This window comes from Haliotis cracherodii, unplaced genomic scaffold (assembly GCF_022045235.1).
Source record: "Haliotis cracherodii isolate W230 unplaced genomic scaffold, xgHalCrac1.p SCAF_4, whole genome shotgun sequence".
In the NCBI taxonomy this organism is placed as follows: Eukaryota; Metazoa; Mollusca; class Gastropoda; order Lepetellida; family Haliotidae; genus Haliotis; species Haliotis cracherodii.
In genome coordinates this window covers 21485184-21499104 of record NW_027266297.1, presented here as the reverse complement: position 1 = coordinate 21499104, position 13921 = coordinate 21485184, and the positions used below count along the sequence as shown (strand labels likewise).

The following is a 13921-nucleotide window of genomic DNA, read 5'->3' as shown; positions in this document are numbered from 1 at the left end:
AGGTCCTATTCAGGATCCATCCGACCCACCCGAGTTACCTGTCCCAGCCCTAGTACCAGGTAGTCCTGTGGGTACCTGGGTCCTACTCAGGACCCACCCGAGTACCCGAGTTACCAGTCCCTACCTTAAAACCAGGTAGTCCTGTGGGTACCTGGGTCCTACTCAGGACCTACCCGACCCAGGTACCCGAGTTACCCGTCCCAGCCCTAGTACCAGGTAGTCCTGTGGGTACCTGGGTCCTACTCAGGACCTACCCGACCGAAGTACCAGAGTTACCCGTCCCAGCCCTAGTACCAGGTAGTCCTGTTGGTACCCGTTAAATTTACATCCTCAATTACAGTATCAGCATCTCGGGAAATCCTCTACATTGTTTCAGTTTCGTCAACCCACTCCGGGTCAACCAGTATCGGGTCGACGCAACCTGTCCAACCCTCTCATCGACCCAGCCTCCAACAGTGAACTGTCCAAGAAACGTATTGAGCGGGTGCAGCGCGCCCGGCTCTACCTGCTACAACAAATGGGCCCAAATTCCTTCCTCATCGGCGGGGACTCTCCAGACCACAAGTTCCGTGTTATCATCGGACCGCAGGTACTTGCCACATTTGAGCCGGGATCTCACTTTGAGACATGTAGACATTTATTTTTCTGTTTGTGTGCATATCAAAGTTGAATATACTTTTTTCTGATACTATTCAGGTTAATATTCCACAACGTGATCTTAGCGCTACGATTGTCGTAAGTCAGTGTTAAAGAATGGGAGTTACGATCAACTTAGAGCAAAGATCACTTTGTGGAACTGGGCCCTGTACATATTGCATGGATCACTTTGGAAAATAATCTAAGTAGGCCTTAGGCCCCTGTTGCTTAATTTCAGTAGGCCCTTTTATCTTCTCCACGATTTCCTTTGAAGTGTTATGTCTCCAGTGTTACTAGACTCAGCGTCACTATCTTCATAGTCTGGTCTACTAGTGTTGTATTTTGATTTAAAAGAACATGAGTTTCCCTATTTTCTTGTTGCCCACAATATCAATAACTGAATTGTCTGGACCAGACTCGATTATTTATAGGCCCCCGTCATATAGCTGGAATATTGCTGAGTGTGTGTTGACTGTATGCTAGGATGTTACCCAGTACATGTGCTACTGTTTTTACTGTTACTAGACATGCAGCTGTGGACGTCACCCCCATTGTGTCCACGTGCTGTTCGTCATGCTGAGGGTATTCCAGGTCCGACACAACGACAACTGCCTCTGGAGCAAGACACTTAAAAACTATGAAGTAAGTACAAGCTCCAGTATACCGCTCATCACGGAGGCGAGTTTTTCGTACCTAAAATGAGGGGGTTAAGAAGGGGGGTCATCTTATACACGGAGTCGAAGATCTCACTTTTTTTTCCACTGGCGATGTCAACCGGCGTCCGATAGCCAGCCCAGCATTTGACAATAAAACTTCGCATTTCGTCCTAAATAACCAATAAAAGATAAACATATTTTTATTGCATATTGATATATATAAGGTTTGTGTGCGCACTTGTGATGTGCTTCATTCCAGGTCGCCTTATACACAGAGTATAGCATTTCGGGTTGATTTTGAAGGCGCGTACAGGGGGGTCGTCTTATATGTGGGGTCGCCTTATACACAGCGATATACGGGACTACTAAGATAAATTCATCAGTTGCAGCCTTGAGAGAACTGGGATTAGAACTCTGTTCTTTTGTTGTATGCTGGAACTAAATAAGATACAGTCCTTTGTGATTCCGGGTTAGAATAGGCCCCCGGCAACCTGTGCTTGTCTGCGACTGAATTGATCAGGTGGTGAGGATTCGTGACTTGAATGATTGCGAGTCAGTGTTCCCCTTCGCATGGGATTACTGGCCCTGACTCTATTGTTATGGCTGTAGAAATATTGCTGATTGAGGTGTAAAACAGCAAACAAATGTGTTCCCAGTGATTTATCTCGACCTGTTCAGAGGTTGATATTCAGACTCAAGTCTGCAGCAGATGTCAGTAAAGATTCTGATATTAAGAATTAGGAAGATCCAATTTCATGATTATACAGAAAAAATACATATTGTATAATTGTGACTAATGTGATGGCTTTGCAGAGATTTCATTTATAACATACCCAAAAAGAAGAGGCTCTAATGTTTTGTTTTTCATTATTGCATGGAAAATGTCAATTTTCGAAGGTAAAAAGCCTTCAGAATTTAAGAAAATAACAGCTTATAAAAATCCCAGTCTTTAATGAAATAATGATTGTTTCCCGATTTATGTTGCCATATGTACTTAGTCTGGAATCGTAGATATATTCCTGGTTACACAAAGGCACTCAGGAAAAAAGGTGATACCCAGTCAAGAGACAGTTACACCCATACTATACTTGTCATACATCGGTCAGTTTCCCCTTGGGATTTCAGCAATGTTAAGTTTATACAATGCCTAAATAATGGCGTGTCCATGTTAAACTGTGGCATGGTAGCTCACTGGGCTAGCAGTATAAAACTGGCATTAGCGAGGACTAGTACAAGCAGCCATACATGTACATGTACATGCACATCACTATATAAGTGCAAAAATTGCTCCTTTGAATTATCTCCCCTTGCTATCTGCTAGAGGAGGATCACAATGTCATGTCATACACCATTATACAGGAGTGATGGCTGTGTGACCTGTAGCTGCTCGAGAATGTCAGCTGAAGACTGCCATGCACACAACATCTTTTCAGTTACACAGTCTAGACGTCTAGATTAAAACGACAAGTATTCTTTGACTCTGACAATCTTTGAATGTCCTTCTACACTTCAGGTGGAAAATTTATTTCGAATCTACCATGACCGACGATCATCCCGTATCCATAGTCGTCGATTGGAGAAAGAGAGAAAGAAGGAAACAGCACAGCAACAAGAAGATGCTGTCAACAGCTCAGCTGAAAACACCAGCCTGCCCTCAGAGAGTGACACAGGGTAGGCTGCCTTACATCCTCACCTCCACCATAAGGCTTAAAAAAATAATAGTCTTGCTTCTCAGGCACCACCTGCATCATCCTAAAGTCCGCCACATGTTTTGTTTCTATTTCCATTTTCTTAAAAATACCAAAATCCTAATAGTTAAAAACAATGTGATCCAACGTAGCACACAGTTACTTCCCTTTACATGCATACTGCTTTACTGAGCATCTCATGTTATAGTCATGGCGGCTATAGGAGTTTGTATGCTTGTTTATGTAGGGAGGCCCTTTCCCAGGTTGATGGTACATGACTGTTTATTTGGTTACATACTAGTTTGAACAAGACTTTATTTAAAAACAGCATCTTCATTAGAGTGATGCTCATGTTTATCAACATCATCATTGTTTGGTTGGCTACAGTTGCCAACCAATTATTTGAAAATCAAATTTGTGATTTTAATATTACAAATTCATTTTACCTAAGTTTTGGCAGATCATAAATTTAAATGTAGATCATCAACTATATTCTTCTATTTCCGGTCATGATCAGTTGTTCACACTGCATGCCTACATTCTTCCTTGATGACAAACCCGTGAAGATACAGGGTAGATTAGGTCTCCAGCGACCCATCTTTGCCGTAAAAGGTGACTATGCTTGTCGTAATGCAACTAACAGGATCGGGTGGTCAGACTCGCTGACTTGGTTGATGCATGCCATCGATCCCAATTGCGTAGATCGATGCTCATGATATTAATCACTGGATTGTCTGGTCCAGACTCGATTATTTACAGACCGCTGTCATATAGCTGGAAGACTGCTGAGTGCGGCGTTAAACAACAAACCAACAACCAACGTGTTGCATGCTTACATTCTCCCTTGATGACAAATAGTGAACCTTCTAACAGTTACTTTACCTACAAAAAATCAGACTCTCCAAACAAACCAACTTACCAAATGTTTTCTATAACAATGACTTACCCCATAATCTTCCTTGCCCCCCTCTGCAGCAGCTGGTCAGCAATGGGTCGGATATGAATGTTGATGAATAATCAGTCATGCCTACGACCACAATACTTGTGATGCTGATTACTGGTGAATATTTTGTATTGATCTTGGTAAAGGTTTCTGTTTCGTTCTTCACTCTGAATTAAATTTCACAAATGACTGCCTCCATTTCCTTGCTGATTAGAATTAAAGTTTGCTTACTATTGATATCAGCAATGTTATCCTGCTGACAGCTGTGAAACAAACCTTTCTGGAAACAGGAAACTTTAGTGACTGATGAGTTATCTCCCTTGACTGACTCACCTCTCAAGAATAGCCCTTACATTTTCTTCACTGATTGAGTCATATTGTGATAAGTTGACCATCCTAGGAGAGACAACAGATGCTTATTTGTGTAATATTTCTAGGAGTGTGTTCAGTTTAAATGACAGGGGTATGTATTACTGACTAGATGTTTTCTTTGAGGAATGATAGTGAATGGAGTGAGTGAGTGAGTATGGTTTTACGCTGCTTTTAGCAATATTCCAGTAATGTCATGGCGGGGGACACCGGAAAATGGGCTTCACACATTGTACCCATGTGGGGAATCGAACCCGGGTCTTTGGCATGACGAGCCAACGCTTTAACCACTAGGCTGGCTACCCCTCCGCCCCTACATTGTCATGGAATAGGCACATGTTTGTTGTCATGTGTTTATGACATTAGGCCATCTACATCATTCACTGTGGTGGTTTGGCTGAGATGCACAACTCAGATTGGAATGATGTTATATAAATAATATTAATATTTCATCTGAAAATTATTTCTCATGACAGGCACTAGTCACATGAGAAAATGATCTGTATAAAAGCTTTCTTTTGCTTTCAAATGAAATTTGATTGTTTTTACATTCGGGATAAACTGTAAACTACAGTTACAACGAACTAAAAGGGACCACTAATTTTAGTTTGTTATACCAGTTACAACTGTAGTTCATTATACAGTTACATATGTTATAAACATATATATACAGACTATACACAGAAAATGAACAGGACTGTATCATGTTTGGACAGTAAGGAAACAATGTTGTCCTAGAATTACGGAAATGCTATTTATTTCTCAGTCTTAATACATTGTGTGTGCATGGTGTACACATGATTCCTCATTGGTGTATTTTGTATGTGTTTGTATGATTTCCGTATGGGAGGTCACTCACTGTATTCTCTGCGTATGATCTGTATGGAATCTCAGTGTAGGATCCCTGTGTGGCATCTCTAGTTATGACAGGTGCGGGATCTGTGAATGAGTCAGTGTAGGATCTCTGTGTGGCATCTCTAGTTATGACAGGTGCGGGATCTGTGAATGAGTCAGTGAGTGAGTTGTGTGAAACAGTATACCAGTTATATCACTGCGTGTCAGTTTAATGTGGAAAGAAAGCCCGAAGTAATGCAGGTCTCAGACGTTTACCACTTCGGTGAAACCCACCAGCATGGTGCTGACAAACCTAGAGACATAATTGGGGCGAACCGGGATTCAAACCCATAATCACAGGTGTCTGGCGTGCCCAAGGGATTCAACAGTGAATTGCGGTGCCTCGGACGACTGGGCCACCTGTGCCCCTGATTTGTGTGTGATCTCAATGTATGAATCATAATTTGTGTGTTTTCTATTTAAGATCTCAGTGTGGTCTCTGTTTGACCCTGGACTGTTGAGTGATCTGTGTGTGTGATGTCTCTATGATCTATATCTGAGTGTGATTGTGGTGGTCTGTGATTGCAGCAGTATGCGGGAGGAGGAGGACACATGCCCCATCTGTCTCCTGGAGATGCTGGAGGGAGAGAGTCTGCTCAAGTGTGAGAACGGCTGTCACAACCGCCTCCACCATCACTGTATTGCTATATGTAAGTGTCGCAACAACTACGACAACTTTGACCCTGGGAAATGAAATTCCAACAGAATATAATGATTTTGAAGGACATTTTTCGATGTCTTGATTGGCTTGTTTATTTCACTTCAATAGTTCTGAAAACATTATTCACCTTCCTTGGTACCTGTGTATTATCATGATTATTACTACACAAAGCAACCCTGTTTGCAATCTCATTAAAATCAGATCTTAGTTCACGCTTCCTTTAAACAAAGATCTGAAGACATCCCATTAGGAGTCACGTCAGACGACCTTTCATCCGACCAATCAGTGCGTCGCTTACCAGATTATGAAAGTGACTGTTGGAATGTGATTTCTAATCATGCAATCACGAAAACTTTAACATGGGGTATTCCGAACGATAGTTACAGGTTTAACGACTGAATCCTTACATTCTAGACCATCTATTAGTCATTCCAGAATGTTTTTTTGTTCAGGTTTCAAATTTGTAATCGAGAATTTGTCCAAATATGTTTCAAAGTGTAGTCACCAATTCGAGCCGTAAAGCACGAGAAAGCTGGTTTCTGATTGGTAATTCCATTGGTCGGTCAAAGTTCGCGCAAGGTCGGTCTGATGTGACCCATGATGGGATGTCCTCAGATCTTTGTTTAGCGGTAGTGAGAACTAGGATCTGATTTGAATGAGATTGCCCTGTTTGTTGATGCTTGTTGAATGTGTGTATATGTTGCAGGGTTTGAGGAGTGTAGGAGGCAGAATGAACCTCTCATCTGCCCCCTGTGTCGAGCCCAGTGGAAGACCATGACAGTCGAAATTAAGAAGTAAGGTTTCCTGTAGTGCTGCTGTGAAACTTTTATCTCGAATTAAGCTTGGCTATTTTCCTCTTTGGGTTTCACAAGGACTTGTTTCCTGGAAGTCATATAAAATAGGATTTTACGTCAGTGTATATTGAACTGAATGACAGCATCCTGTCTCATGTTCAATGACATTTGGCTACTTTATGTTTTGAAATTTTTCATGTGTTTACTATGACCAACATTGTTTTTCATAATTCTTGGAAGTCTTTTTAGCCCAGATATATACCTTTCTCCTCGACCTGTGAAGATTCCAGGGTAGAATAGGTCTTCAGCAACCCATGCTTGCCGTAAAAGGTGACTATGCTTGTCGTAAAAGGCGACCAAAGGGATCAGGTGGTCAGACTTGCTGACTTGGTTGATGCATGTCATCGATCCCAATTGCGTGGATTGATGCTCATGATATTAATCACTGGATTGTCTGGTCCAGACTCGATTATTTACAGACCGCCGTCATATAGCTGGAATATTGCCGAGTGTGGCGTTAAACAACAAACCAACCAACCAACCTTTCTCCTCAATATAAGGGAGGGATGTCATTGCTCATTGGTATTTGTAATGGTTGTTGCATGCATTAAAGAGGGAGCTATTTCTAAGTGAATTTCTTGGATTTCCAGCACTCCAGCAGACTCTGACCCCCCTGACGCACCCCCAAACACCCGTGCCCCTTCCCCCCAGGCAGTACAGGAGAGTGAGCTGCGTCTCCCCCACGCTGAACCCATTCCTAGAGACAACCTTCCCACAGCAGAGCCGTGGATACAGGTATGTTTAACACATGGTTTAGAGGCCTAAACTGATCATACCATGTCTCACAACATGAAAGTGTCAAATTGTTTTGAATTTGTTTTTTAGTTTCTTGCACCTGTAACCATGTTAACAGACATTTTTACATGCACAATAACATCTTTGACAACAATAGTATCCACATGTACTGTTGGAGAAGAAGTTTATTTAAGTTTAATTCGAATTTTGTTCATTCAATTTTAGACAATTTTAATAGTAAAGTAGTAATATAACCGAGTTCTTATTGAAGAATTTTAACAGTGTGTCATTTTGCACAATGCAGATGCAGATCTGGGGAGAAACATGTTTTTCAAGGATGCAAGTAATACGTGTATATTCTCAGTTATTTTCTTATTTCTGTATCAGGTTGCTAAGACAGGAAGAATAACAAACCTTCAACATTCACCCACAATCTTTGATGCTGTGATCTTACTGTTTCTCTGTTGCAATGCAGGTGCTTGGAGAAGATCTTGTCTCATGTTTGTTTTCTCGGAACTGGTCAATTCGGGAGACTGGCCTGAAACATCTAAGCAAAGAAGTCATCGCAACACTCCTTCGTGGGATGGGCGAGGGACGCTCAGGCGTACTTATCTCCCCTGACCGCCAGGCCACAACCCAGCAGATGCTGGACACCTGCTCCAAGGTTCTGGCCTTCATGTGTGGGGATCCTGTCTACCGAGTCTTTGTGGCCAGCTTGGTGAGTCACAACACAGAGACTCATCTCTACACATGACCCTATATTTGGGAGTAATGGGTCTTTGTTGGGTGCACTGGTGGCACAGTGTGCTGTGTAGAATTGCAATCCTTGGGAGTGCCAGGATTTGACCTAGGGACAAGGCTTATTATCAAGCAAAGATCCTATAAAAAATAAAATCCTTAACTCTATTACTTAGCATGCTTAGGGAGAATCTTCTCAATTAATGCTACATATTAAACTACCTTGGTTGTTCTGTATGTTTATATGAAAGCAGACACTGATTTATTGGTTGAAATGAACTTACTGATCATCGTATCCCAATTGTGTGGATCAATGTTCATATCAATCACTGGATTGTCTGGTCTAGACTCGATTATTTACAGACTGCCATGATATAGCTGAATAGTGAGGTGTTCTACAAACAAACAAACTGATTATTGTCTGTGGTAAAAGTGAATGTATCATTCACATGTTGCTTACAGTAAATTGTGTCCTTGAATAGTTCTGTAGTTGACCTTTTGTATGTTTTGGCATTGTGTAAAATTAAACATGAATGCCAAAGGGTCCTTGTCATAGCCTTCATATTAAAAGTTAAACGTTTAGGGGGTCCCTAGGTATAAATACCATAGGAGGAGGTCTCAATGACCCCAGGACCTCAGAAACCCCTTTAATTTTGAACACTTGATAAATGTTGAGTTTCTGATCTACAGAGAGCTATGCGGACCATGTTATCATACACGCCGTGCCGAGACAAACAACAGCAGCAGCGTTTACAAAATCTCCTGCGACCAATCGTAGACGCCATTGTCATCAAGTGTACAGATGGAACAAAGTAAGTGCTGCTTTATGTTGTAAAACACAAGAGGCCCGAGAAAACAAATAAAAATCGGTATGCCGATAGTGTCAATTAAGAAGATAAACCTTTGTGTTAACTGCTAACGCAATTGGTTTGGAATGACATTTAGCGGTGTTTAATCAACGATACATCTAAAAATTTAGAAATAGAAAAGGCTTATCGCCATTTTACCATGATTAAAATGTGTTTTTTAAAACTGTTTTTCATGGGCACATATTCAGTGCAGTGATTTGGTCGGGAGTCACTCATTAACCACTTTAAATTCAGTAAAATTAACCAACCAAATTAGATCATCCTTCAAAGTCATGGTAGATTAATATGTCATGTCTAGACAGCCCGTCAATAAGAAATAACTAAGTGGCAGACAAAGCCTGACTACGCTGTCTGTTAAGCATGTGATTTATTAGAACAGTTTAAATTGTATGAAAAACAGATGCAAAGCTAACTGCTTTTGAACAAGTAGGTCATAAGTTTTCAATCATTGAAACTTGTGGGATAGGGCTGCTGTATAATAAGCTCTATGGGCAGTTCATAAGGTTGTGTTATGGACTGTTCAAGGGTTTATGGGCACTAGATACTACAGTGTGTGTGTTTGTGTTACAGACGAACCAGTCAGCTGTGAGTGTCCACGCTGGTGGAGTTGGCTGCAGGATGGATGTATGGGCACTAGATGCTACAATATTTGTGTTTGTGTTACAGACGAACCAGTCAGCTGTCAGTGTCCACGCTGGTGGAGTTGGCCAAGGGTCAGTGCGGGGAGTTGGCTGTAGGCAGGGAGATACTCAACCCAGGTAACAATAGGTGTAGTAGTTCTCCAGGAATAGACAAGACTTCTAGTCCGAGACTAGTAACAATCTGAACTGACAAGTTGTTTTATCCCAAAATCTAAAATCTAGTTATTTTATGTAACCACTAGTCTGATAAGAGCTGTGGCCTACTTGGATATGACAGTGGTGTCTACCCCTGGTTCTCTTTACCGAAGAGGAATAGGTGACCACTGAGGTGCCGAGGAGTTATTTCCCTTACTTGTCAGGTGTGAGTGAGTTTATCGCCGCTTTTAACATTATTCCAATTATATCACGCTGTGTCAGCTTAATGTGGGAGGAAAGCCCAAAGTGATGCAGGTCTCAGACGTTTACCACTTTGGTGAAACCCATGAGCACGGGTATGGTGCTGACAAACCTAGAAACATAATCTGGACAAACCGGGATTCGAAAACCCACAACCATAGGTTTCTGGCGTGTCCAATGGACGCAACTCTGCACAGTGAATCGGGGCTCCTTAGACGTCTGGGCCACCCGTGCCCCCCTTACTTGTCAGAATCACGGACAATGTTCTATAGTACATAGCAGTATTAGATTTATTATTCAAGTTTCATTACTGGATTACTCTTTGTGAAAATGATTGTATCAATCTCATTAAAATCAGATCTTAGTTCTTGCTACTGCTAAACAAAGATTTGAGGACATTCCGTTAGGTCAGAACTTTGACCGACCAATGAAATACTAACAAGAAGTCGACACAATGATAAAACAGTTTTCTTGAGCAACACAGCATTAGTTTCAAACTGGAGACTTCCATGCAGACTATGCTTTGAAAACTATTTGGCAAAGTACTCAGTTCAAAATTTGAAAACTGAAAAAAAGAACATTCTGGAATGTGGAATGAGTGTTATATTTGGGATAACACTTTCTTAGTAAAGTACAGATCCAGTTGTCAGACTTTCATTTTGTGGAAGCCTCGGTGGCTGAGTGGGTTAGATCGCTGACTTTGTGTGTTGGCGATCAGGTGCCACACACTTGCACTGTGGGTTCGAATCCCGCATAGGACTCAACCCCAAAAAGAACAAGAATCTGTACATTACTGAGAAAGTGTTATCCCAAATATAAGATTTGTTACATTTGACCGCTTTCTGAATGGCATTGTGTATTTATTCTGGAATGTGTAATAGATGGCTGAGATTGTATGGCAGTACTACCGTTACCCCTTCGAAGCAAGAGAACGAGGATGATTTTGACTGAATCACCTGTGCAGGCTATAACTATAGCTGTAACAGGTTATAACTGTCGTACGGAATAGCAAATGTTAACCATTTAGAGTTTGCATGGTTAGAAAACACATTCCGACTGTCACTTTCCTGATCTGAAGATCGGTCAGATGGAGTGAGTGAGTGAGTATGGTTTTACACCGCTTTTAGCAATATTCCAGCAATATCACGGCGGGGGACACCAGAAATTGGCTTTACACATTGTACCCAGGGTCTTCGGCCTGATGGGTTGTAATGGGTTGTCCTCAGATCTTATTTAGAGGTAGCGAGAATTTATAAAATCTGATGATTGTGATCGTGTCTACCAAAGATGTGTTTATCTGACTGTTAGTAGTGTCTTTGACAGGTCCCAAAGGCCTGGATGGTCTCAACTATGTGCTCAAATGTGTAACGGAAGAATACAGCGTGGACAGTGTGCAGTGGCAATGGCTGCTGGGGAGACTCTACATCATCGAGAAGCTCCTGGAGGAGTTCCCTCAAGACTTCCTCCCGAGAGAGATAGAGGGCGCTGCAGATGCCAGCCCCGACACCACCATCCCCGATGAGGCTGGGGCATCAGCTGGTGAAGGTGTCCGCAAGGCTGACACTTCCCTCAGACTGTTGTCTGTTGCTAGGTTCTCTGTGAAGGCTGTGTGTAATGCTCATGTTCGTATTTCTCGTATGGCCCGCAGGGTGTTCCTGTTGACGGCTAAACTCGGTGCTCATCTTCACTCCATTGTCACTGAGCTGGAGGATCTCCTCTCAGACATCGACTCTTCTTCTGTGATATCTGTAAAACGAAAATTAACAAGAATAATCAACGATTTTCAATTATCTGAAAAGATTGTACAGGAACTGCAACATGGCTCAAAGAAACATTTCCATGCTGATGCTGACTCCCCCTTTGGTTCCCCCAACGAATCCCCCGTCTCTACCCCCAGGTGCCCCTCCCCTGCCACGTATTGCTCTGAAAGCCAGAGTGAGACCGGTGCCAAGTCAGTCCCATCATGTCCACCCAACACACCCACCCACAGCCGCTCAAGGAGAAAGAAAAGATCAATACCACGCCGAATTACAAGAGACTCGGTACTTTTGGCCAAATCTCGGCATGCAGATCTTCAGGTTGAAAATGTAGATTGTGACGATGCTCAAACAACTAACAATGCAGCAAAGTCTGATGTAGTTCCTCTAATCTGTGTTACGTCATCCACAAGTAGCCAGAAACCAATAGAACCACAGCAGCAGAAGACAGAAGCAGATGACAGTCTCCTGGCACAGAAAGACTCATTAAGCAACACTGTGGTCGACTTTGATGAGCACATCTCATTATGTGATGAGGAGGGACCTACCCACAACCCTTGTATTCACCGCTCAGTCCCAGGGTGCTGTAGCGCCTCCCCTGGGGAGGAGGAGGCCATTCCTGTGGGGTCAGCTGCGGCCCCCAACACCCCGGAGCATGCTCCCCACTTCCACACGGCAGATCAGGAAACGATGAGTAGTGACGACCTCCTGGACATCCATGGAACGTCATCTCCAGACACGCCCAGCGAGAGGCCAGTGTCATTCAAGTCTGAGGTGGCTGAATCCCCCAAGAGCTCACCTAGCCATACTGCTGATCAAGGTAAGGGATATTTGATGGCCAGATACATCAGTTGTTTGTGTGGTTTACAAGTAAAAATGGATAAGGCTTAAGATTGGATTGCTCAGACAGTGATGCACTGATGCATTGCAAGCATTTTGCACTGATAAGCCCTTGGACCAATGTATTGTGCAGCCAGACAACTATTTTGATCTCCAATATTTTTAATTCTCAGAATAAATTTGAATATTTCCATGAATACAGTCATTCAACATGTTCAATTGGGTGACTTCAATGACTCAACGGGCGTCACACATTTTCTGGTGTTTCTCAGCTAGGAAGAGTAGAGTTTTGTGCCTTGAATACACAGCCTTGTTTAGCTGCACTTCACTCCTAAATGAATGAAGCATTGCGATCTTATTTACATTTTTCGATAGACCTCCACTGAATGGTTAGGTATTTAATTAGAATTAAGGTAATTGTTTTTGCTGTATGTAGGAATGGAATGATTGTGAATCTGTTGTACATGTTTGTTGGTTTCTCTGGCAGCTCTAAGGCACACGCACACCCACCACAGTGACAAGTGCTCCTGCAAGGAGGAGGTCGAGAGGGAGGAGGCGGAGGCCCTGGCCCGTGCTATGGCCGTGTCGGAGAGGCAAGATCCGTGCCCCGTTGTCCCCGGACTCACACCCACAGCCAGAGAGGAGGTCCTCACAATACGGATACAACCAGAGGTAAGAGGTTGACTCGAACAAAGACAAGCTACTAGACTCAGACCTCTACATGAACACAATTCTAGTCAAATAATCAAGACTTGTAAATAGTTGTAAGGACTAGTAGTTTTCTATCAAAAGTCATTGATTACCATGACTTCACGTTCAAATGACGTCACTAATCGCTCTGGCACTGAAACTGGTTGGCTGTACTTTTTATATTCAAGACACAGGTTTTGACTGTTTACAAACTGAAAGGGTTTGAGGGGGCACAGGTGGCCCAGTCGTCTAAGGGGCTGCGATTCGCTGTGTAGAGTTGCGTCCATTGGGCACCCCAGAAACCTATGATTGTTGGTTCCAATCCCGGTTCGCCCCGATTATGTTTCTAGGTTTGTCAGCACCATACCCGTGGTCGTGGGTTTCACCGAAGTGGTAAACTTCTGAGACCTGCATGGTCTTCAGGTTTTCCTCCCACATTAAGCTCACACGCCGCGATATAACTGGAATACTGTTAAAAGCGGCGTTACATCCAACTCACTCACTCAATGAAAGGGTTTGAAGAATGGTTTTGGATGATAAACCGCCTCACCTGA

General features: G+C 42.7%; 1 protein-coding gene across 3 annotated transcripts in view; it reads left to right on the top strand.

The window, feature by feature from the left end:
- LOC139480256 (mitogen-activated protein kinase kinase kinase 1-like) overlaps positions 1-13921 on the top strand; it is a 45214-nt gene that overhangs the window by 17842 nt on the left and 13451 nt on the right. For 2 of the 3 annotated variants that reach the window (XM_071263298.1, XM_071263300.1), the window contains exons 5-15: positions 377-589; positions 1162-1278; positions 2806-2963; positions 5715-5836; positions 6554-6641; positions 7292-7436; positions 7912-8154; positions 8865-8986; positions 9710-9801; positions 11392-12657; positions 13165-13349. In XM_071263298.1, coding sequence (XP_071119399.1) covers positions 377-589; positions 1162-1278; positions 2806-2963; positions 5715-5836; positions 6554-6641; positions 7292-7436; positions 7912-8154; positions 8865-8986; positions 9710-9801; positions 11392-12657; positions 13165-13349 — 2751 coding nt within the window. The remainder of the gene's footprint in view (positions 1-376; positions 590-1161; positions 1279-2805; positions 2964-5714; positions 5837-6553; positions 6642-7291; positions 7437-7911; positions 8155-8864; positions 8987-9709; positions 9802-11391; positions 12658-13164; positions 13350-13921) is intronic. The other variant, XM_071263299.1, reaches the window with a different exon arrangement.